Here is a 24057-nt window from a genome sequence, read left to right as displayed (position 1 = left end):
TTTTACATACATATATATATATGTGTATATATATATATCAGAGTATATATATATATCATATATATATATATATATATATATATATATATATATATATCAGAGAAGCCATTGAGATAGAAAAACGCCCACACAGCATGAACAAACGAGATGACACCTCCCGCCTACCAGCCATTTGGAAACCCGCCCTTATTGACAAACGAGTCCCTAACATGAGGAATGACACCAGACCCACACTCACAAGGTCCACACAGGATGTCACCACCGCACATCCACCCAGAAAGCAGACCCAAACCCACACTGATCATGAAGCACGACCAAGGACCAGAAGCCAGACCGCAGCTGCAACATTAGCCATTTCAAACCCCTCCAATCCATTCATGCAGCAGACTGACACCCACTATGAAGATGTAGCACGACCACAAAGCCAAACAACAGCTATGCAGCTCACCAGCTCAAAACCCCCTGCAGCACAGACTAGACTGAGCACAACCACACCCCCACCAACACGGGACACACCCCATATATATATATATATATATATATATATCCAATCAGAGCACAGCCAAGCTCCCACCCAATCAGTTCAAACCCCCACTAGCAGTTAAAAGGAAGAAACAGCTGCGATCACACATTGCTCCCAGAAGCACGAAGCTGAAGCCTGAAGATGACGAATGAGACTTCGTCGAAACGTCGCCAAGACACTTCCAATTTTATACGGGAGAAAACCCTAACAACCAAAGACATATATATATATATATATACACACACACACACAAACACACACACACACACACACACACACACACACACACACTGTTTTTAGGTAATTATTGCTTATACATTTAACTGTTTTATTATACAGCAGTCCTACAGATTTGATTATTAAATAAAATAGTAAATAAACAGAATATGTCATTTCCTGGAAACATAAAAGAAGTCCTCTGGAGCTAAAGGAAACTGATGGCGAACTGACTATGCGACACTATGCCACACTCTAGTTCTGAAGTATTCCTTTTATGTGTGTTTGAGCCTAAAGCATGAAGACAGTTGCAAACGAATATGGGATCTGCTATTATCTAAGCCCAGCTGGAAATACCTCCTCACATTTTCAGCCTCTCTGGCATATATTTGCATATAATGGCAAGAAGGCTATTTTCCTAGCTCTTAGGTAAGAACTGTGTGTTTCTGTAAACGAAAGACTTGTAAAACGATGCTTCTTAGTTATCATTCAGTTCACCAAATAATTATTATTAATCAATTTCTGCCTCTCTGTCTCTCTTTCTCAGTGTGTGTGTGTGTGTGTAAAATTTTTATCCCATACTGAAAGTGATGTACATACATTTTGATGAAACATGATTTGATAAGCATAAAAGTAAAATGCAAAATGTAAAAGCATTTGGAATGTTTGCAGTATAATTTAATCACAGGGGGCATACACAAATATCCATATAAACATTGACAGAAGAAATATCTTGGCAAAAGGATGGATCTTCAGGCATAGTTCACAACTATTAAGATGGATGCTTTCCAAATATAGGCGAGGGACTTACTTTTACAAAGTAGGTGCCATACTAGGTTAGCTGGAGAAATGGTAGACTTGCAAGCAGAAGACAGAACATTCAGGTACAGTGATCCAGAAACATGAGGGGAAAAAATTAGCAATTGACAAGCTGTATGATATGAACTGCCTCCCTCTTTCTGGAACATCATTCTCCCAGAGATTAGACTGGCCCCCACGCTAACACTCTTTCAGAAAGTGCTGAACACATGGCTTTGCCAGCAGGCCTGGGAACCCAGAATGGAATGGAGCCCATTAAATGGCTTTTATGAATGTGTGTTGCTGCTGGGGTAGGGAGCTATTATTATTTTTATATGGTGTTTTTATATCCATGTAAGCTGCCTTGAGTCGCCATGTGTGAGTAGGCAGCAATAAAATTTTTCTAAAATAAATAAATAAAGAAATTCTTTTGAACTGTATTTCTAGCAAAAGGCCTAGAAAAGCTATTATCTCTAGATCTAGCTACCTTTAAGGGTTTTGCTAAGATAAAATAAGGCTCTTTATACAAGCTAATTTGAGTGACTAACACAGAGGAAGTGTTCACAATAGCCATGTAACTAATTTTATAGTTTCTACAATATTGTTGCTGGATATTTTATTTTATTTTAATGACCTTGTAATCCCTTGCATTGGGGTGACTGATTGGAGCTCGAGTATTTATTGGCCAGATGCCCTTCCTGACACCTACTCAGAGTTTGCAACAAACAATTACTCATTGAGCCCAAAGAGAGAAATATCTGCCTCTACCTAGGATAGAACTCACAGCCTCCTGATTGTGAGATAAGAGCTCCACCTCTAGGCCACTAGATCGCTCTATTGCTTGATATAATAAAGGAGAAATACTTAAAAATTTGAATAGTATAAAAACTGACAGGCATCCAACATATAGATTTAAGTTTAAGTTAAAATTCAAACTACTTTACAGTATAGGCAGTGCCTTCTCTTCTCATGGAATTATGGAAAATGCAACTGAGTCTTTAATATATGCTTGTGGATTATAAATCATAGGGTTATACTAGAAGGAAAGGCTGGATATTAACATAAGCATTTCTGTTCTTCACGTTGAATCTTTAAATTCTGTCATTCACTTTCTTCTTTGTGAGTCTTTCCATCTTCTATTTATTACACAAAACTCTCAATCCTTTTAAGCCACATTTAACCTTCTCCCACTTAGTTCTGCTTCTTTGATCTAAAGAAGAAAACAGAAAGATCAATGTCAGTCTTACCAATGATTATGCATTCTTTATTTGCCTACAATTTGAACTTTGCATCAGAAAGCTACTCTGAATTTTTTTTTGCTGTGTTCCATTACCCAGATGCAACATTAAATAACTATTTAGGGTTGAAACTCTAGGATTGCTAAGTTTGGAACACTGCCTGAGTAGGTTTTTCAAGGTCTCTCTATTATTATTTTTAATCCTAACTGGCTGCTTTTATTGTCTACACCCTAGCTATTTTAATTAACATGACAATTTAAATAAACAGTTCAGCTCTAATAAGAGAACAAAAATTACTAAAATGAAAATATATTAACAGAAGATAACTTAGACAACTTAGAACTAATGCCACCTTTGATCTGACCTAAGCGTAGTACACAAAATTTCCACTACAATGTCCTACCTGTCAATGACTACTTCAGCTTCAACCACAACAATACATGAGCACACAATAGATACAAACTTAGGGTAAACCGCACCAAACTTGATTGCAGGAAATACGACTTCAGCAACAGAGTGGTCAATGCCTGGAATACACTACCTGATTCTGTGGTTTCTTCTCCAAACCCCCAAAACTTTAACCTTAGACTATCTACTATTGAGGTCTGTAAGGGGCGTGCATAAGGGCACCAACATGCCTACCATCCCTGTCCTAATATCCCCTTTTAAGGTAAAGGTAAAGGTTCCCCTCGCACATATGTGCTAGTCGTTCCCAACTCTAGGGGGTGGTGCTCATCTCCGTTTCAAAGCCGAAGAGCCAGCGCTGTCCGAAGACGTCTCCGTGATCATGTGGCTGGCATGATTAAATGTCAAAGGTGTACAGAACACTGTTACCTTCCCACCAAAGGTGGTCCCTATTTTTCTACTTGCGTTTTTTACGTGCTTTTGAACAGCTAGGTTGGCAGAAGCTGGGACAAGTAACGGGAGGTCACCCCGTTATGCAGCACTAGGGATTTGAACCGCTGAACTGCTGACCTTTTGATCGACAAGCTCAGCATCTTAGCCACTGAGTCCTTAATGTCCCCTTTTATTTATATACATTTCATGTATTAATAACCATGTTTATACTTACATCTGTTATCTAATACATGCTTGGCAAAATAAAAAATAAAATAAAAAAATAAAAAATAAAAATAAAAGATATTAGTTCCAGAAACACATCTTCTAGTCCATTACCCCAGCCATTGCTGGTCTGGAAACTATCTTCAATCATCCTAGGTTTTTAAGGGTGAAGTAATTTGGAAAACTATTCACAGAAAAATGCCCTAACACCCAACTCATACATAATGCATATAGTTCCCATTTTCACTCCCTATATAGTCTTCCTTTTTAAAAAAAAATTAATACTAGCATAATCCCACTGCTTGATGTCAAAATGCTTCAACAATATGAACTTTCCAAAATGCCATCCTGTAAGTTGCCAAATACGTCTTGGATTTTATTCCTGAATATCAGACTTGTCTTCATTTTCTGGGAAGAGCAGGAGCATGAGAAGGACCTTACCGGTAGGAGTCAAACAATAGTTTGTACAAGGCAAAGCCATTGTCAACTGCATTCCTTGAAAAATATATCCTCTGAACAATAAAGCAACAGTGCAATTCAAAAGAGAAGGCTGATGTCGAATAACCCAAAATGTGGAATAACCCGGTGAAAGCAGGATTGAGAGCAAGGAACAATAAAAACAATCTGTTAGACTAGCCACTGGGCAAGGAGCTGAAGTCTTTCCATTGATGGATGATCTTCAGTGTAGGCCTCCCTGCTTGTAAGCAGATCTCCAAACCAAGGTTAATTTTGTCTTGGGAAAGAAGTGAAATTAGTAAGAGTTTCCTAAGAGCTTAGCATCCCTGGTCTTCCATTCACATTCCTTTGCCTTCTCATCAGGGGTACCCACTTACCTTTGCTACTGCAAAAGTAGCAAACTTACCTTTGCTACTGGTTCGCTCAGCCTATTTGATGACATCTAGGTGGGTGGGCGGAGCTTCCTGTCACTGTTGCTACTAGTTCGCCTGAACCAGGGCGAACCGGTAACAACCCTCCACTGCTCTTCATGTCCCTCCTCTCAAATAATCTATTTTTCTTACACCTCAACCTCTTGTTGCAGAAATCCACAGCTTTGGTATTCAACCTTATCTGCTGTCTCACTTCAACCACTTGTTCACCTATAGTTCTCTGGCTTTTTACAGAGCAATGTCTCTGAGGCCTCGTACTGTATTTTCTCACCCACAAATACAGGTAGTCCTCGACTTACGACCACAACTAATTTCTGTTGCTAAGCAGGACAGTTGTTAAGTGAATTTCGCCCCATTTCACGATCTTTCTTGCCACATTTGTTAAGTGAACCACTGCAGTTATTAAGTTAGCAATGCAGTTGTTAAGTAAATCTTAACAACCACTGACTTTGCTTGTCAGAAGTTCCAGAAGGAACACTGAAACTGTCATAAATAGATCTGAGTCAGTGCCAAGCATCTGAATTTTGATCACATGACCATGGAGATGCTGCAAGGTGTGAAAAATGGTCATAAGCCACTTTTTTTGGTGTTGTAACTTTGAACAGTTCACTAAACAAACTGTTGTAAATCAAGCACTACCTGCATGCTTTCCTCCCATTTTAACAATTCCTCTTAACACACATCAGGAACAAGGCTAGTAGATTCCCTGATTTTAAATGGAGGCCACAGTCAGCTATGGCTCCAGCTTTAGCAGCAGGAAAACAGGAAGGGGCAGGATATGATTCTTTTTCTCAGCTGCCTCCTTCTCTTCTCTCCACCAGGTTTTGCTTTTTTTCCTTTTTGCTGCCCATTTCTTTATCTCAGCCTTTGCTGGGGAGTATTGCCATTCATCTGTCCAAACATTGGCTCTACTAATATTGCATGGCATCAATCTTTCCAAAACTGATTAGCTGTGGCTGATGCTAACAGGGGCAGCAATGTGCACCTGATGAATTCTGATCTCCCTGGCAGTTAAAACAGAAATGGTTGCAGAGGGATAGAATTCAATGACTGGATGGGAATCAGAAAGCTTGAATAAGGGGCTGCCTTCCATCTTCTAATGGAAATTTAATTTCATGTAGATTACCTTGATCCAGCTTCGCTCTTTATTAGAAGTGGCCTGGTGTCATCTCCACTAGGTAGACCAGACCAGGATATCAACTCAACACGAAGGCTAAACTACTTTAATAGAGATTAGCTGTAAAACAAAAACATTTTAGCCCCCTTTGCCTAGGTCCATGATGGCGAACCTATGGCACGTGTGCCACAGATGGCATGCAGCGCCCTCTCTATGGGCACGCGAGCCGTCGCCCCAATCCAGCTCTGCTGCGCATGTAGGGGGGGCATGTGGGGGGTGCACATGCATGCACATGGGTGGGGTGCGTGGGTGGGTGGGAGCCATATGCACATTGCATTTTGGGGATTCAGGCGCACGCACTTTGAGTATTCAGTTCAGAAAAGTTTAGTCATCGCTGGCCTTGGATCTTGCATATTTTCATTAAGGTCATCTTTCTTACTTTCTATGCTGGCGACACTATGAATCCTTTGTTGTGAGGATATGCCCCGGGTAAAAGCTAGATGAGCTGTCAAGGAACCGAAGCAAGAAGACTGTAAGGATGAGCTAAAATGTTACACTCATGTACCTATAAGGCTACAGGTTTCCACAGTCTGGTACACTCCTCATATATAAGGGAGGAAAAGACTCCCTTGTGCTTAACTGCTGGTGACTATATGGATACATCCATGCAATTTTCTTGCCCTCCATATGGAAGTGGCTTTAGCCACCTAGACCTAAATTCTTATCTCCTCTAAGTGTAGATGATGGGAGATGTGGTCAACGTAACTGGAGGGCAGCTGGTTGGAGATGATTATATTACAATTTCTGGATAAATCAATTGATTTGACTATTTTGCCATGCTTTACCTGTGATTCTTCCTGTTTGAGGACACCTCCTGTTGTCACATTTCCTGGGTATGAACAAGCATAAGACATTTCTGACTGCCAGTCCTCTGGAGGAACCAGTTTCAAGCTCCAAATACTGAAAGCTCCTTTCCCATCTATCATGTCAACATCCATCTTATCCTGATATATTTTTCCACTAATATTCCAAATAACAGTATTTGAATTAGGGTTAACGTTGAAAACGGTGCAGAGCAGAGGAATATCATGCTTCAACGGTCCATCCTGCAAGAACGATGGCCCAAGGATGGAAAGAGTTGGCTTCAAAGTTTCTACAAGAGATGAAAAATGATAATGGTAAAGGAGAACCCACCAACAGAGGAAGATCTAATTAGGAAAATTCTAGAATGTGCTGAGTTGGATAAACTCACAAAAGAAATCAAAGAAAAAGAAGATACAGAATACTATAAGGTCTGGTGTAGATGTTATGAATGGTTATAAAATAGGAAAGATAAGAAAACTGAACAATAGGGTAGAATGTAGATGAAATAAAAGAAGATAGATCATAAAAGTAAAATAAGATAGGATTAAAATATGTATATATAGTAAGACAGGGCCGCTCTGAATAGCTGATAAGAAATAGTGATGTATAAATAAATGTTGTATGTTTGTCTTATGTTTTAATGTGTATAAATAAAAAAAATTCCAACGATAATGGTTATTAGCTTTATATCCCTTGAATTTCTTTGTTTAATTTGTATCCCACCTTTATTATTATTACAAAAATTCAAGATGATAAACACATCCAACCACCTTTCTCCTCCTATTTTCCCCACAAAGGTGTAAGACGGGTTCCGTTCATAGAACGTCACCTGCCCAAAGTCACCCAGCTGGCTTTCATGGCTAAATGAGGACTTGAGCTCAAAGTCTCCAGCTTTCTAACCTTGTGCCTTAAATATAAGATTAACCTGGCTCTCTAAATTACCTATATTTAGTTTGGTTATCAGCATTTCTAAATCCTATGACTTTTCCTTGTATTCTAAGGTGTTCCTTGGGGTTGAAAAAGTTATAAATCAATTAATATGTACTAATAGTGCAAACTATTTGTAATAGTGCAAACTTCAGTTTGCACTATTGGATACATTTTTAGGCTCTAGTGCAGATATTCACACTAAATAATTAGTGGCATTTTGTTAATTACCACCAGAATGTCCATAGATAAACATAAAAGAGATAAGATTATGATGTTGGAGCACAGGCTTATGCTAATCAAGGGAGTGGTGATATCACTGAATATGAGTTCTTATAAGGAAATGTTAATTGTTCATTGAAGTTGATGATTGTTGGGGGGGAGGTTTGTGGATTTTTTTAAAAAAATGTGTGTTTTGACTTATGTGAAGATCTAGCTCTCTGGAAAAGGCTCTAATGCTGGGAAACATGAAAAGGGGAAAAAAATGAGTAACAACAAAGCAGATGGACTCAGTTACAATGGCAATGGCTTGGTACACTTGAAAGACCAAAGAAGAGAAAAATCACTATGGAAAAGAAGTTACCTATGTGGTCACTTAGAGTCATTACAACTTGATTGCACATAATTTATATGTGTGTGGAAGCCCATCTCTTCTCTCCTCCTATAAAGACCCTTCCGATGTCCCCAAGGAAGAAAGCAACACGCAGGTGTACTTTGCAAAACAGAAGCAGGCTGTCTCCATTGGCTGACCATTTCCCAGGCTCCCTCCACATTTGCTGTGGGATAAAAGAAGCTGAAAAGCTTGCACTAAGCTGTTTCTCCCCTCCAGGCCTGGAATGCTGACGTGGCTGCTATCACTAGGAAAAATACAGGCTTTTCAGCCTGGAGGCAAGTTGGCCCAGCTGCCTCTTATAGTGGGTTATCAATCCAAAACTCAAGGCTACTTACTTTTGACTGGACTCCCTATCTCTGGACTTTCCTGCCCTCTGGCCATGAGTCCGGAGCCTCACAATTTAATACCACCCAGTATCAACCCCAAACAGACTCTGTCTGAGCACCGCTTTCTCTCTTTCATTCAGTCTGGGGAATGAAGATGTGTGCATTTAGGAGAGAAAAAAATTTTTTTTAACTCTCCCTGAACAACAAAGAAAAACAAATGTCTTTGAATTCTACACGCATTTAAGGAAAGATTCATTATTTTTCATTTAATCCACTGAATTCTTGTTTGGGGAAGGGAAAGTTCCAGCAAAGGCCTTAAAAGTATTATGGCTCCTTTAAGGTTAATAAACTGGCTGGAGCCCACTTTTCTTGTGAATTGGTGGCCTAGGAAAGACCTGCTGAAATAATTGTTCCTTACATTTAGTTATTCTATAATATAATCTTTTTTTTTCTCATTTAAAAAAAATACTATAAATCCCATACTTAAAGTTTTTTCCCGAAGGCCATCACTCTGCTAAACAAATAATTCCCTCAACACTGCCAAACTACTTACTAAATCTGCACTACTATTAATCTTCCCATCGTTCCCATCACCAATCTCTTTCCACTTATGACTGTATGACTGTAACTTTGTTGCTGGCAATCCTTATGATTTATATTGATATATTGACCATCAATTGTGTTGTAAATGTTGTACCTTGATGAACGTATCTTTTCTTTTATGTACACTGAGAGCATATGCACCAAGACAAATTCCTTGTGTGTCCAATCACACTTGGCCAATAAAAATTCTGTTCTGTTCTAAAAATAAAAAACAAACTCTTCTGCAATAAATCTGAACATGTAGAAGTGATTCAGCAATTCAGTTCAGTTTAGTGGTTAAGGCACCAGGCTAGAAAGATAATAAGATAGCTCATATTGTCAGTTTTTATTGTGAACACACTGGCACACATTAAAAATGGAATTCTGTTGCCCGCTCTCAGAAGAAAATATGTATTCACCCAAACACATACATAACACATGTAGGTATGTACAGTATATACATACATAAATAAATATATCTACACCCATATATATATGGAACAAAACTGTGACTGAATCTGGATGTTCTGCTTCGGATACCTCCTCCCAGAAGGTAACCAGGAAAACAGGTCATGAAGAGGATATCTAGTACCCCGGACAATCCTGCAGAGTCTGCTCAAATATCGCTTATATGGTATGTCCTGGATAGAAGGAAGTAGACTACCAATGATCTTTTCTACCATCTTCACCACTCTCTACATTGCCTTCCTGTCCAAAATAGTAATGCTTCCAAACCAGACAGTAATACAATATGACAGGACGTTCTCGATCGTCCCTCTATAGAAAGTGGTAAGGAGAGTGGAAAGAAGATGAACTTTTTCGCATACAACACAGAAAATGTAGGTGCTGCAGTCGCTGCTTCACCAGTATCTCACTGTTGAGTGATCAAGCTAGCCTAGACGACCAAGCTAATCAGGAGACCATGAGTTCAAGTCCTGCCCTGGGCATGAAAGTTGGGTGCTTGACTTTAGGCCAGTCGTACTCTCTCAGTCCATGATGTCAGATTCTGGTGACAAGCCAGTCAGTCAATTCCTGTTGCAACCAATGGATCAACCAAGTATTCATCCAAAGAGGAAGAAAAAAGGGACCCTACACTTGCAGGAAAATGCTAGGAAGACATTTTTTTTAAAAAAACCTAAAACAAATTTTCACACATATTCTACTCATAAGGGCCTTGTACGATCAACTAAAGAATTTGTTTGTTTTTGGATCCCTTCCACCAAAGGATTTGTGTCCGTTCTTTTAAATTTCCTTTGGACTATATGGCTAAATTAAATTTATCTAAGTAGCAATAATAATTTGCTTAGCTTACTACAGTCATACAATTGATAGGTATGCTAGCAATCAGATCAAAACAAAGTTTTTGAGCGGTGATAATGCAAGTAAAGCAAATTATAGCCGTCAAAGACCAATCCATTTTATAGCTTATTGCGAACAGTACACGCAAACAGAAAATCAAAAGGGGCTGTATTGGACTATTCATGGTAAAGAATTTCCAAACATTGGCAGGACATTAGAAATGTTCAATATTTCCATATTTCATGCCCACACTTTACAATTTGTGATGGTGGAAATATCTGGATTTATTTATTTTTTTGTAACTGAAATGTGCATACATCATATGTTCACCTTCCATTGTGAACCATCTTCTTTCTAGTTCTTCCCAAAAATCAGCCTTATTACCTACACTTGATTACATTGTTTATTTATTAAGATATATATCCTACTCCGTAGTGGGTTTCAAATCCCGGTGCTATCGGTTTGCTATTGGTAGTGTGCAAGCACGGCACTTCTGCCCATGTGCAGAGCATTTCTAATGACGTCTGGGCGGGTGGACGCAGCTTCCTGCCGCTGCTACCTTTTCACCCAAACCAGGGCAAACCAGGAGCAACCCACCATTGATCCTACTTCTCCATCAAGACTATGGGTGGTACACATAAGACAGCTCATTTCTTTTCACAAGAACTCTGTACAGTAGGATGGACTGAGAAAGTATAGCTGGCCCAAAGTCAGTGAACGAGTTATTGAACTGCTTGAATTCTCACCTGTGATTATCACTCTTGTCCTGTGCATGAGTAGAGTTCTGTTGTTCTGACTTACAACACAGGTATAAGTGCCAGAGACATTCCTTTGCGCATTGTTGATAATTAGATTACAGAAGTGTGGGGTGCACTTTTGCTCTCCTTTCAACTTATTGTCATCCTGATCAATCTTGCACAGGTTTTTGTTTTGTCCTTCCTTGTACCAGGTCACGAACCTTGCCAAAGCTGAAGTTCCACAGCTGATATTTACCGTGCCTCCTAAAGGGACCTCAATCGTTTTTACTTCATTACCCTGTGAATCAGCTGCTACAGCAAGAAAACAAAGAAACCTTTTATTGCAAAATGAAGCAGAGAGAAAATGTGAATGTGTCCCTTTTCTCTGTAGATGAATTTTTCCCTCATTGGTTCAATTCATTCAATCTTGCAGTCCACATTAAGATGGATTTCCTCCTCTACAGTAAACTCTAAAACCATCACCATGGCTGAATGGAGTAATTAGCATATTGGCACAGTCTACACAACAAACTAATAGCATGATACACTGTCAGTGTAGAAGCCCCACAATCAATCGATCAATCAATAAACAAATAAACAATGCATTCGATGTAATAAGTCATAATTTGGAAAGTTCTTGAGTTGCATTTGTTTTATTCATGAAGGTATTATGCAAAGCCATGTAATCAGGATACAAATAAAACACAGAAACAGTATAACTCAAATGTTAAACTCTTTGGCATAGAAAAAATGGGTTTCTGTAGAATTTATTTAAAAACAGTATGTGTCTCAGAAAACAGCTTTAAACATTGCCTGCAAAATACTCCTCCATTTGTTTTGCAAATTAGTGCTTTTGTGTTTCTATTGTTATTATAAGAACAATAACTTGTTCGCTATAAGCCGTGCTCTGCTGATAGGAAATATTGAAAGCTGACAGTTATGATTTGCTTGTTTTTAACAATGTGCTATAAATGATCATTGAGATAACCTGCCTGAAGACACAATCTGACAATCATAGACCCAATTTAATAGCCTCTCCCTCCTGATGTTGTGTGTGTATTTAAATGTAAATAAAAAAGACTGCATTGCACATGGGTGAGAGAAATAAACTAGTGATTAATGGAGAAAATCTTCCCCTGGAAGCACCCTTTTCTTGATGATAATCAAGTACTAAATTTGGAATCTGAATAAGACTAAGTTTTGAAAATACTTACCATGCAAGACAAGTAGAAGAATCCCAGCACAATGGGCAAACATTTCCATTCTTCCAGCCTCTACAGTTAATTTTCAACAGTTCGATTTAAACTCGGTCCATGCACAGCAACACCTTTAGAGTTCCTGTCACACCTTAAAGAAAGAGAAGGAAGATTAAGAGGGGCAAGGAAACTATCCTCAGTTCGGAAAACTTTAGCTCTGCCTTTGATAGCTAACCTTCCCCTCTTTTTTTTTAAAGGAAAGCAGGCAGGGGTTTAGGAAGACAAGTTGCTAAGCAACGAGGAAATCCAAGCCCCTCTCCATACACACTAACATTCATATTACTGAGTAATATTATTCTGCCCAAATAATGTTATGATAGTATGTAAAATCAGCTTGTGAGGCAAAGGAGCCAACAAGCAAAAATTGTGACCTCCAAACTAACCCAGTGAATGAAAATACCTGGCAGTCCTACTCTAAAGGCATGAAGAACAAAGTCAAACAGGAGGTGGTGATAAGCAGGCAGCGGAATTCACATCACTGTGTCAACCAAAGAGGTGAATCACATGCCACCAATGGTTTTGTTTTTTTTGATGGCTCGCTATCAACACTGTTACCACCCACCTGGTACACAAATTGCTAGCCCGTCTTTGGATGGTTATTTTAGCAATGCAGTTCACCACATGCCTTATCCTGTTCTCCATCGGTAAGTCCAATCTCTTCTATCAGAAATCTCTAGACAAGCATTTTAGATCTGATTCAGAGAAGAGATTTTCTACCTGTGGCAGGAAGGGGGAAAAACTGTGGTATTTTATAGACTGATAACATTTTAGCAGTTTTCATTCCACGAAATCAAATAAAATTAACTTGATAGTCTTTGAAGTGACACAGAAGCTTTTGTAGTTGTCTAACTTGATTTCTTAAAGAGTTTTCTTGACAACTCTGATTCTGTGTTGTTGTTTTTATTCTAGTGAAGATGTGAGGGATGGTGCCTACAGAGAGGGAGGTGATGTGATGGATTACAGTGAAGTAGCTTCCTAAGAAGGAAGAATCACATTCTAAGGAGGGGGTGAAACAAAAGCACCAGACCTGGTTAAAATACAGAGGAAGAGAGTTAGGATAGCCACACCCTAGAATTTCCCAGGACTCATCTGTTGGGGTGAGAGTAGTAAATGTTTAATCTGGCAAGATTCTGCCTATTGGATGTAAGCAAATAAAGAACTGGTCCCAGGATGGATTGTTCTATGTCATTCTTAGACTAGACCTAACAGAACTACAGTATTCCTACCAAAGGAATAATGCTGCCTTTTAAATTACTTACTTTATCCCTTTATAGTGTATACTTCCTCTAGTGGGAAGCCCTCATAACCTTTGGCCCAAGGTCATCTGGAGAGATCTGTATGTAGTTGAGGTGAATGTGATTTTTAAAAATATATATTATTTTTTATTATACATTTTCTTTTGTTATGCATCACATTTCCATTTCTGCAACGACAGTGTACTATCCGTATCAAATCTATTTTGTATACACATATTATACACCTTAATTATAGCCATTATTTTCATTGTATATACAATATGATCTTCACTTCTGATCATTCTGTACAATTTAATCTGTAATTAAATACAATCCAATAATAGTAATATTAATAATAATATTACTTATAATGTTAATATATCTATATATACATTTAGCTCTATTCTATTAATCATTCTTAATTATAAATTAACTAACTTCTGCTTCTGTTTTTTAACCATCTATAGAATAAGTCCCATGTTAAATAATACTCTGATTCCTCTTTGTCCTTAATTCTCATCATTAACCTCTCCATTTCGGTGCAGTCTAGTATTTCCTTTATTACATTTTCATCTATAGGTACACTTTCACTTTTCCAGTTTTGTGCATAGATAATTCTCACTGCTGTTATTATATGTAATATTAAATATATGCTTCTTTTGTTGTATTTCTCCAGTAATATACCTAGTAGGAACAATTCTGGTTTTAAATCTATTTATTGTGCTATCATTTCTTCTAACCACCTTTTTATCTTTAACCAATATTTTTTTGCCATTGGACAATTCCACCACATGTGGTAATAGGACCCCGATATCTGTTTACATTTCCAGCACTCTGGCAATATGTTTTGGAACATCTTTGCCATTCTTGCTGGTGGATTTGCCATCTGTAGAACATTTTATAAAGGTTTCCTTTGTATGCTGTTGACATCATTAGTTTGTAATTTCTTTCCCAAAGTTTTTGCCAATTGTCTAAGTCTATATTGTATCCAAAGTTTTTGGTTCATACTATCATAGTTTCTTTTACATGTTCTTCTTCTTCCATTTTAAAGCTCAATAAATAATTATAAATTTTCTTTATTAATTTATCATCTATCCCTAGGAATATCTGATCTAATTCTAGGGGTTCTTTGTAAAATCCATATATTTCTGAATCTTTCTTGTGTCTCATTTGTATTTGAATATGTGGCAGTCCAGATCAATTCCTTGATTTTTTAGTTCCTGTTTTGATTTTAAATCCCCTTGTTTGTTTAATATGTCTTTATACCTTATGATTTTTTTCCAGTTCTAGAACGTTAGGATGTATTAGAGCTTCCATCGTGGATAGCCAGACCGGTATTTTCATATAATGATTCTGTTTGACTTTTTCCCATACTGAAATCAGCACATTCCTGATATAATGCCTCTGGAAGTATCTGTGTATTTTAGTTTTTCCATACCATATAAATGTGTGCCACCCCAATTGTAAGTCGTATCCTTCTAAGATCAATATTCTTTTGTCCCTCAGATTTATCCTCTCCTTCACCCATGTGAGCACGGAGGCTGGTAGTGCAGCTCCCAGTCCAGTAGCCCAACTCCCCACACCCCATTTTTGGTGACTTGCAGCATTTTCAATTTGATTCTTGGTTTTTTGCCTTGCCAGATGAACTTCAGAATCAATTTGTTTAAGTCCTCAAAGAACTTTTTCCCTAGTTTTATTGGGGTTGCTTGGAATAAAAATAACAGTTTCAGCAGGATATTCATTTTTGTTGTGGCTATCCTTCCAACTAGTGGTGAATTCCAAATTTTTTTACTACCGGTTCTGTGGGCGTGGCTTGGTGGGTGTGGTGTGGCTTGGTGGGCATGGCAGGGAAAAGATACTGCAAAATCTCCATTCCCACCCCACACGAGGGGAAGGATACTGCAAAATCCCCATTCTCTCCCCACTCTGGGGCCAGCCAGAGGTGGTGTTTGCTGGTTCTCCAAACTACTCAAAATTTCTGCTACCGGTTCTCCGAACTGCTCAAAAATTCCGCTACCGGTTCTCTAGAACCTGTCAGAACCTGCTGGATTTCACTCCTGCTTCCAACTAACGACAACTTTTCTCAATTTTTCAAAATCTATCTTTATTTGTTGTAATACTTTAATATAATTGTCTTCTTTGATAGTTATGCATCTTCCTGTTAACCAGATTCCCAAGCATTTAACTTTTTCAGCTATCTGCATGTCCATCTTTTCCCTCAGTTCATGTTTCTGTTTGTTTGTAAGATTTTTTGTCAAAATCTTAAGTCTTTTTCTTGTTTATTTTTAGCCCTACCACTTCGCCAAACTCTTCTTTTTAGTAATTTATGTCCCGTTTCTAGGGGTTCCTCCAAAATGAATACTAAGTCATCTGCAAATGCTTGTACTTTATAATGTTCTTTTTTTATTTCCAAACCTTTTATTTCTGGATCTTGTCTAATCTTTCTGAGCAAGACTTCCAGGGTTAGTATGAATAATAGACGGGATAGTGGACATCCTTGCCTTGCACCTTTACTTATGCTAAATGTTTCTGTTGTCTCCCTGTTTAATAACAGTTTCGCCGTTTGTTTGGAATATATTGCTTTAATCGTATTTACAAAGTTTTCACCAAATCCATACCCTTCAATTGTAATGTCATAAACTCCCAGCTCAGCATCCAAGAAGATCAATGCTAGCTGTTTTCCCAAATGAGCTTCGTAATATTCCAATACGTTCAAGATAGTCCTCATATTATTTTTTAGTTGTCTTTTAGGTAGGAAACCATTCTGATCAGGATGTATAAATTCGTTTAGGAATCTTTTTAATCTCTCTGAAATTGTAGAGGCATATATTTTGTAATCTACATTTAATAATGATATTGATCTGTAATTTTTTATCTGTTGGGAATTTATATCTTCTTTTGGTATTAACGTAATATATGTTTCTGTCCATGTTTTGGGGAGTTTGACCTTTGAATGTGATTTTTGACTTCCCTGCCCCTGATCTGACATAAAGTTAAAATTAGAATCTCAATATATTATTCTTATTTTGTCTTCGCAGTATACAAAGCCCAAAACGATCAGTTCTTGTTTGTGGACGTTGGGGAAAAAGCAACAATTGTGTGCAATTTTTCAAAAAACATTACCAACAATGTAGCTAATATACAGTGGTATAAAAGAGAAGAGACTGAACTAAGGCTTTTAACTAATAATTGTGGGTATGTTGACAGCAATGGGAAATTTAACTGCAAGACTAACGCACAGGAGCTGACATTAGAAATTTTCAACACAAAAGTGGAGGACACTGGCTTATATCTATGTGCGGACAAATCCCAAAGTTTCTTTTCCTTAAACTTTGTTGATGCATTCTCTTTGGTTGTGGGAGGTAAGTTGTCATTGTCAGCCATTCAGTCATGTCTGACTCTTGGCCACTCTATGGATCAGCATCTCTATGCCCCTCTGTCTTGCACTGCTTCCTTCAGATCCACCATGGTCATCCCAGTGTCATTTTTATAGTAGCCAGCCAGCAGGTACTAAGGTGGCCAACAATTCCTTTTACTGCTGATCACTCCCAGCATAACTGACTTTTTGAGTGAGTCAGCTCTCATGACATGACCAAATTATGACGGCCTCTGTTTGGTGGTCTTGGCTTCAAATGATTATTTTTGGTGAGGTTCGGTCTAGGACTTCTTTGTTTGTTATTTTTGCAGTCCATGGGATGCATAATATTCACTTCCAACACCACAGTTCAAAGGCATCCACCCTTTTCCTACCAGGTTTTGCAGTCATAAGTAGCATAAGTAGCCATAAGTAGGAGGTAAATAATGGATTTGAAATGGAAATACAGATTAGCCTAATAGGGCTAAGATTCTGTTTAGCAAATTCATTGAAAGTAGTTGTCTACTTTAACAATTAATTATAAAGGATCATTTGTTTATTGAGTTCTCACCCCTTCCTCCTCCTCCTCCTCCTCCTCCTCCTCCTCCTCCTCCTCCTCCTCAGACAGTTATACCTCAAGCAGCTGGATGATGATTTTACAACCTTCTGCACAAGACCAGGCAATACAGAGTGGCAGCCGGCTGGCTTGTGTGGTTCACGGAGTTTCCAACTGGATCCAGATATCCTGGGATGCCTCTCATTTTCTCCAAGGTGGACAGACTCTTTTAATGAAAAACCACAGTGGTTCCTTAACGTTTGTCAGCATCCTTTACATCCCTGAAAACGCTTCCATCAGTGGGGAGGAATTTATCTGCAAAGCCAAATTCAATTCATCTGGCATGTCCATGAATGTGAGCACCACACTGTATGCAGGTAAATTATTTTCTCTGTCCATGATAAAATGTTGGGTTTTTTTTCACCCACAAGGTTTGAAGCGGTATTTTAGTGAGTCAGCTTTCTAATGCCGTGAACATTATACATTGTCTGGATTCATTGTTTCCTGATTGCTTATTTGTACCCTATGACTATCATTAAGTGTTGTAAGAGTTGTACCTTGATGAAGGTATATTTTCTTTTATGTACACTGAAAGCTTATGCACTAAGACAAATTCCTTGTGTGTCCAATCACACTTGGCCAATAAAAAAATCTATTCTATTCTATACTCCTTGATCACCAATCTGACCATTGAAAATGTTACAAGATAAACCAGAGTGTTGTAAAACAACTTATCTGCATGAGCAATGCTGAAGTAGGTGAAAGTAATCAGCAGAGAAGGGTCCTCTTTCCATTCCGTTTCTCCAAATCTGTAAAATGAGGAGCAAGATAGAATTGACTTAAGTTTACTAAGCAGCCATGACTAAACCAATTTCCTTTCTCTCTCCTTACTTCCCACAGAAACAAGGACTTTCCATACAAATGACTGTCAACATTATGCGATACCTTTGTCTGTTATAGGAATACTGGCAATTCTGCTACTAATTGTGATCTGGCTTTGGATTCGATGCTGTCCTTCTAGGCTTGGTAACATCAGAAAAATATATCCTATTTCATTGTGACATTCTGGCTTGCAAAATAGGAGTATTCATATGCTAAGGCTTAATATGACAGCTAAGGTGGCTAGAGTGTAAGTTAATCCTTCTGGGATCCAGTTTCAACTATGGGGATCAAAAAAAGTCAAGATGGTAGCTATCATCACATGCTCAAAGCCCTCCTCCTCTTTATGTGCTCTGTGCAACCACCACTGATCCTTTCTGGGTCTTTTCCTGCTGTTATCTTTCGATTGATTGAAATAATTATTAAGATCGGCCCTCCAGGGATCTTCAGAACAATGTGCAGATAAAGCAAATTCCGCAACGTCATAAAATCACAATAGAATTAAAGTAAAAAGACCTGAGGAAAGACTGTCATTTTTTGTATGACATTCAGTTTATGCCCCTCAGAACTAACTTCCAGTTGGGCAGAAAAACCACCGAGCCTGTCTTCTAGCTTCTTAGGGTGGAAGATCAGGCAACAGAGCTTCTCATGTAATAAAGAGTTGATGGCCTATTCATTGGCAAGAAGGCATTGCTTTTCCATAATCTTTCATAGGCCAACATGGCCTTGGAAGCTTGGAAATTCTTTGACAAAACCTAGTAGGATAATTAAGACTAGTGATATATGATTTTTGTAGGAGATTCAGAACAATATATCTTTTATAATACTTTTTAAAATGGGGGGAGACTAAGACATTTTGAGAGAGGTGGCAGGGAGAGAGAGACAGAAAGACAGAGGGGGGGGGACAGCAACAAGGGAAGAAATCCCAATTCTTTCATGGTATCATTCCTCTGTTTTTGTTGCAGTTCAGTCCCAAGACTTAAAATTATGATTCTGTTTATTAATTTGATTTGATTTATATATATATATCAAATATCTCTGGGCATAAGCACAAGAGGTAAGCACAGAGCCTACAAGAGCCCAGGGCATCAAGAGAAAAGTCCAGGTAAATTTTAAAATAAAAGAGAGGGGAAAAAAGCAAAAAAAATGACATTAAAAAAACCACGTTTCTTTTTGCCCATAAGGTTTCCAGCCCAAGGACTCAGTGCCACCAGCATTAGAGACACCACAGGTAAGTCTGTTTGCTACTTTCCCCTCTTTGGACAATATTTCAAGTTTTGCTATTGCTTTTCCTAATGGTTTTTGGTAGTCCTGTAGATCTAGTCATATGTCTGATGTCTTCTAATGCATGGCACATTCAGAAAAGGAGTATCTCTATTTGGGTGGGTCAAGAAGATTAAGAAATATCTAATAAATGAGTCAATAAATCCACAGACTGGGTTCCATATATATATGAGAGAGAGAGAGAGGGAGGGAGGGAGGGATGGAGGGCGTATGGCACCTGTTAGCCAGGGATCATTGAGTTGGCTGGCTGCCTCTGTGAAAGGAATATTTTTGGGCACTGTTATCTTACCCGTGGGACGCCTGAATGCAGTAGGCAATCGGGAGGATCCTTTCCTGTCCCTATGCAATTTATTCGCTCACAAGAATTGAGCCACCGAACTGCTGGCCTCAGCGGAGCATAGGCTCAGCGTCTTACCAAGTGAGCCACTACGGCCCCTGGCTAGATTAATATTTTCTTGTTACGACTCTGAATTATTATTATTTATTATTATTATTATTATTATTATTATTATTATTATTATTATTATTATTATTATTATTATTATTATTATTATTATTATTATTATTATTATTATTATTATTATTATTATTATTATTATTATTATTATTATTATTATTTTATTTCATTTCCTAATAATCACTTAATTATTACAGGAGGACATTTGCTACTCTGATCTGGTGTTTCATTCAAATAATGAGGAGTGGGATAAGACAAGACAAACATCTTAATAACCAGATGTGAAGATCTGAGCAACCAGGGAAAACTGATATGCAGAAACCAGAAAATTATAACTCACCTTTAGAAGCTGGGATTAGAAACTCAAATCTGGAGTTTTGACAGAATGTGACATTAAGAGTTGATTTTTCCCTTTTACAATGTAAATAATTATCTATTTTAAACAATTGTCAATAAGGGTGAGTATGAGTATTAATATATTTTTGTAATAAAGAAATTATTCCATAGGAACCACTGGTTTTCTCACCTTTTTTGGCAAATGGGGAAAAATTTTGTAAATTTTCTGATGACAAGGACTTAAGAAAATGAAATCTTGCACTCTTTTGTGATTTTGAAGTAATTTAGTAAAGGTACAGGATCACATTAATATAGTTTTTTCAATTCAATAGCTACATCATTTTGGTGTTTTTTTTTTAAAGAAAAGATCACTCCACATGCAATGATGGCAATAACCATTTATTCTTTATCATTGACTTTCCTGTGAACTGAGTCCCAATATTCCTAGGTAGAAAAATTCCTTATCTATTTAATCTGTATTTGTAAAGTTTCTTTTCATAGCTAATCATTATGAACCAGATGTTTGGAAACCATTGCACAACAGTGTCACATATTATATTGGTCCTGGTCAAATCACATTATTATGGGATCTCTCTCCAGGGTAATTGAGGAAAGTTCTTTATATTTTATATTATTTTATTATTTATTTATTTACTTATTTGACTTGTATGCTGCCCATCTCACTTTGAGGCGACTCCAATATGTTATGTTATGTTTCTCCCAGTTCTCTTGCACTACCTCATCCATTCTGAAATTGGGGCTGGACTAATCTTCTCATATCCATTCTAAAAATAACCCCAATCCTAGGAAATGCTTAAATGTTTCAAGAATGAATTGCCAAACACTCTTTGCATGGAGGTTGAAAGTTCCACGATACTCAATCTGGAGTCTGGTGCATAGTTGCTCCTGGTTGTCCCAGGCAATGCAGAATAAAGTGCAGCTGAGATAGAGTAGTCATAGCATACATCAAGGAAACTATGATTTGACCTTTTCTGTATCAACTCACTACCATTTCAGACGGCAAATATTAGTTTTGACAAAGAGTAGCAACACATGGAAGTGTCCCAGTACTTGTGATCTAAGTTAGTTTCATTATATCTGTGACTCCCTTTCACACAGAATAGAACAACCACAGAGAAGAAAGGGGAAAAAAACATCTGTTTAAACTACTGATATTTTTCTGAGGAAAAAGATGATAGTGAGCTTGCATTAAACAAAGCCAATTTGGTCTAGTGGTTAAGGTCCCAGACTAGAAGACAGGAGACCACGAGTTCCACTCCCGCCTTAGGCAAAAAAAAGCAGGCTGGGTGACCTTGAGTCATTCACTCTCTCTCTCAGGCAAGCTCATTTTAAAAGGTTGTTGTGGTGAAAATGGGAGGAGGAAAGAGTATTAGGTTTGTTTGCCACCTTTATTATAATGAAATATAAAAATAATAAAGGCAGGATTTTAAAAAATCTAATCTATATACCTGTGTTTCCCTGAAAACAAGACCCAGTCTAGGGTCTTATTTTGAATGCCAAAATAAGCACTAGGATTTATTTTTGGGGATGTCTTATTTTTTTCCATGTATGGGAGGAGGAGGCAGGGCAGGAGGCTGCATGGTGTGTCAGTGCTGCTATCACAAGGCAAGGGGTAGAGCTGCCCTACGCGACCTGCACCAGCTTACCTCAGAGCCCCGACAGCCAGGTCACCCATGCCCCAACACCCGCCCTGCTTCGCAGCAGTGGCTCTGGTAGCCTTGTCCAGCAGAACACTTCCGCTTGCTCACAATCTCAATGGAATGGGAGGCCGAGCGGCACACCAGTGCTGCAGCCACAAGGCAGTTGTTGGAGCATAGAAGGAGTGGCTGGGGGGACTCTGAAGTAAGCCAGTGCAGGGCACGTCAAGCAACTACCCTCCCCCTCGCCTCACCTCATGTCAGTGGCACCATGGGCAAGTGGACAGCTGCGCAGGCACTTAAGTAGGGCTTATTTTGAGGGTAGGGGTTATATTATCCACATGCGTAAAAAGCATCCTAGGGCTTATTTTCAGGGTAAGTCTTATTTCGGGGGGAAACAGGTAGTAAAAAGTAAATTACAGAGAAAGAGAGATTTGCTTATTGAGGATGGGATCTTCTGCTTTCCAAATTTGCCCCCTTACACCCTTCTTGCAAAAGAAGGGACAGTAAATGAATGCCGTTCAGTTTGTGTCTGGAAGGGTTCCTTCACCAGGGGATGTTTTTGTCCTCCCTGTACTTTATTTCCATTTTCCGCAAGATTTTTGCATCTTCTAATTCTTTCCATGTCTCCAGGCTTTCACATGGAAAAATGAGCATCCTCAGCAACACAATGATACAGTTGGTCAGTCTGGTTGGGAGCAAAAGGAAATGTTCTCTCCAATTCTAAAGTAACCAGAACATCACCAGATGGCACAGTGCCTTTCCCAGACCTTCCCTTATTCGCTCTGGATAAAATGGTGTGAGCATGAGCCACACTGCACAAAGAGTTTCTCAGTTACAACTTAGAGATATTGACTGATGAGGTAACAGGAGCCAACATACCATAGATATTCTGGCACATTCACATTCTGACCTGGTTTAAGACACATGGTTGCGAATATAGCCTCCCATTTTAGGGTCAATTTCAGGAAGAACTGAAGGAGGGGAAAGGGAGAGGATAATGAAAGATTTGATGGCCTTGAAGGAACACTTCATGTACATACCTCACCACAACTCTGAGATCACAATCTATCAGAATCTAGAGGTGCAGGCAGTGGTGGGATTCAAGTAATTTAACAACCGGTTCTCTGCCCTAATGATTTCTTCCAACAACCAGTTCATCAAACTACTCAAAAAGTTAACAACTGGTTCTCCACAAATGGTGCGAACTGGCTGAATCCCACCACTGGGTGCAAGGCCTTCTCTATTACAGCACTCTCCTTATAAAATTGTTTTAAAAAATTGAACAAGTCACCTTGCTTGTGATTTTTCCAGAGATTCTCATTTTTACTTATTTATTTTTGTCTAGTGAAGTGTTTGTGCTACAATGGTGCTGGATTGGATTGTTACTTGTTTTCCTTAATGCTTTCTTAATCAGAAAATGTATTATCTTGGTACTATATTAAGAGCTTGGACAATTACATTTCAGGCTGAGAAGAGATCTGATATTTAACAATAGCAATTAACTAGCCTGGACCTTCCATGCAGCCAAACCTGGGGGGTTTACTAACATGGTAGAAATAGAGCAACATATTTCTTCTCATCTTATTTTATGCAGAAAGATAACAGGAAATGAAACTAATAGCTTGCACGTCAAAAGCCATTTTAAAGAAATTACTGTCCATTTCTGAATTCTAAGAAGACCACAGATAACGTAATAAGTCAGAAACCACAATTGGAAACAATACGAACAAAATAATTCTGTCAAAAGTATTCTTTCCCTTCTTTGGTGTCTGGGCAGTTTTGTTTTGTTTTTGTTTTTTGTTTTGCTTTTGTTGGATCTCCAAGTCCATTTTCTTAATTTTCGTCAGCC

At 38.3% G+C, this 24057-nt stretch overlaps 2 protein-coding genes across 4 annotated transcripts in view; one reads left to right on the top strand and one right to left on the bottom strand.

Moving 5' to 3' along the window:
- Positions 1-17790, top strand: part of RNASEL (ribonuclease L) — a 107707-nt gene extending 89917 nt beyond the window's left edge. Inside the window, exons 7-8 of one of the 2 annotated variants that reach the window (XR_009154670.1) lie at positions 16719-17042; positions 17660-17790. Coding sequence is in view for 1 of the 2 variants with exons in the window: in XM_058178758.1 (XP_058034741.1) it covers positions 16719-16818 (100 nt within the window). In the remaining variant the exon portion in view is untranslated. Of the gene's footprint in view, positions 1-16718; positions 17286-17659 lie in introns of those variants that run through there. The other variant, XM_058178758.1, reaches the window with a different exon arrangement.
- LOC131196229 (uncharacterized) lies at positions 1085-17806 on the bottom strand. Of its 2 annotated transcripts, XM_058178763.1 has the most exons (6): positions 17670-17806; positions 13705-13779; positions 12404-12536; positions 11199-11501; positions 6687-6994; positions 1386-2747 (listed from the first exon to the last, which is right to left on the bottom strand). In XM_058178763.1, exons 3-6 carry the CDS (start codon positions 12450-12452, stop codon positions 2703-2705), a joined length of 705 nt encoding a protein of 234 aa, XP_058034746.1. In that variant the 5' UTR covers positions 12453-12536; positions 13705-13779; positions 17670-17806; the 3' UTR covers positions 1386-2702. The 2 variants fall into 2 exon arrangements, with proteins under 2 accessions (XP_058034747.1, XP_058034746.1); XM_058178764.1 differs by lacking the exons at positions 13705-13779; positions 17670-17806 and adding an exon at positions 12829-12842 and having other exon boundaries at positions 1085-2747.
- Positions 17807-24057: the final 6251 nt, after the last annotated feature.

Source organism: Ahaetulla prasina, chromosome 3 (genome assembly GCF_028640845.1).
Source record: "Ahaetulla prasina isolate Xishuangbanna chromosome 3, ASM2864084v1, whole genome shotgun sequence".
NCBI classification, from domain to species: Eukaryota; Metazoa; Chordata; class Lepidosauria; order Squamata; family Colubridae; genus Ahaetulla; species Ahaetulla prasina.
Note: the sequence above shows the minus strand (reverse complement) of the source record. Positions and strands in the feature narration are given on the sequence as shown.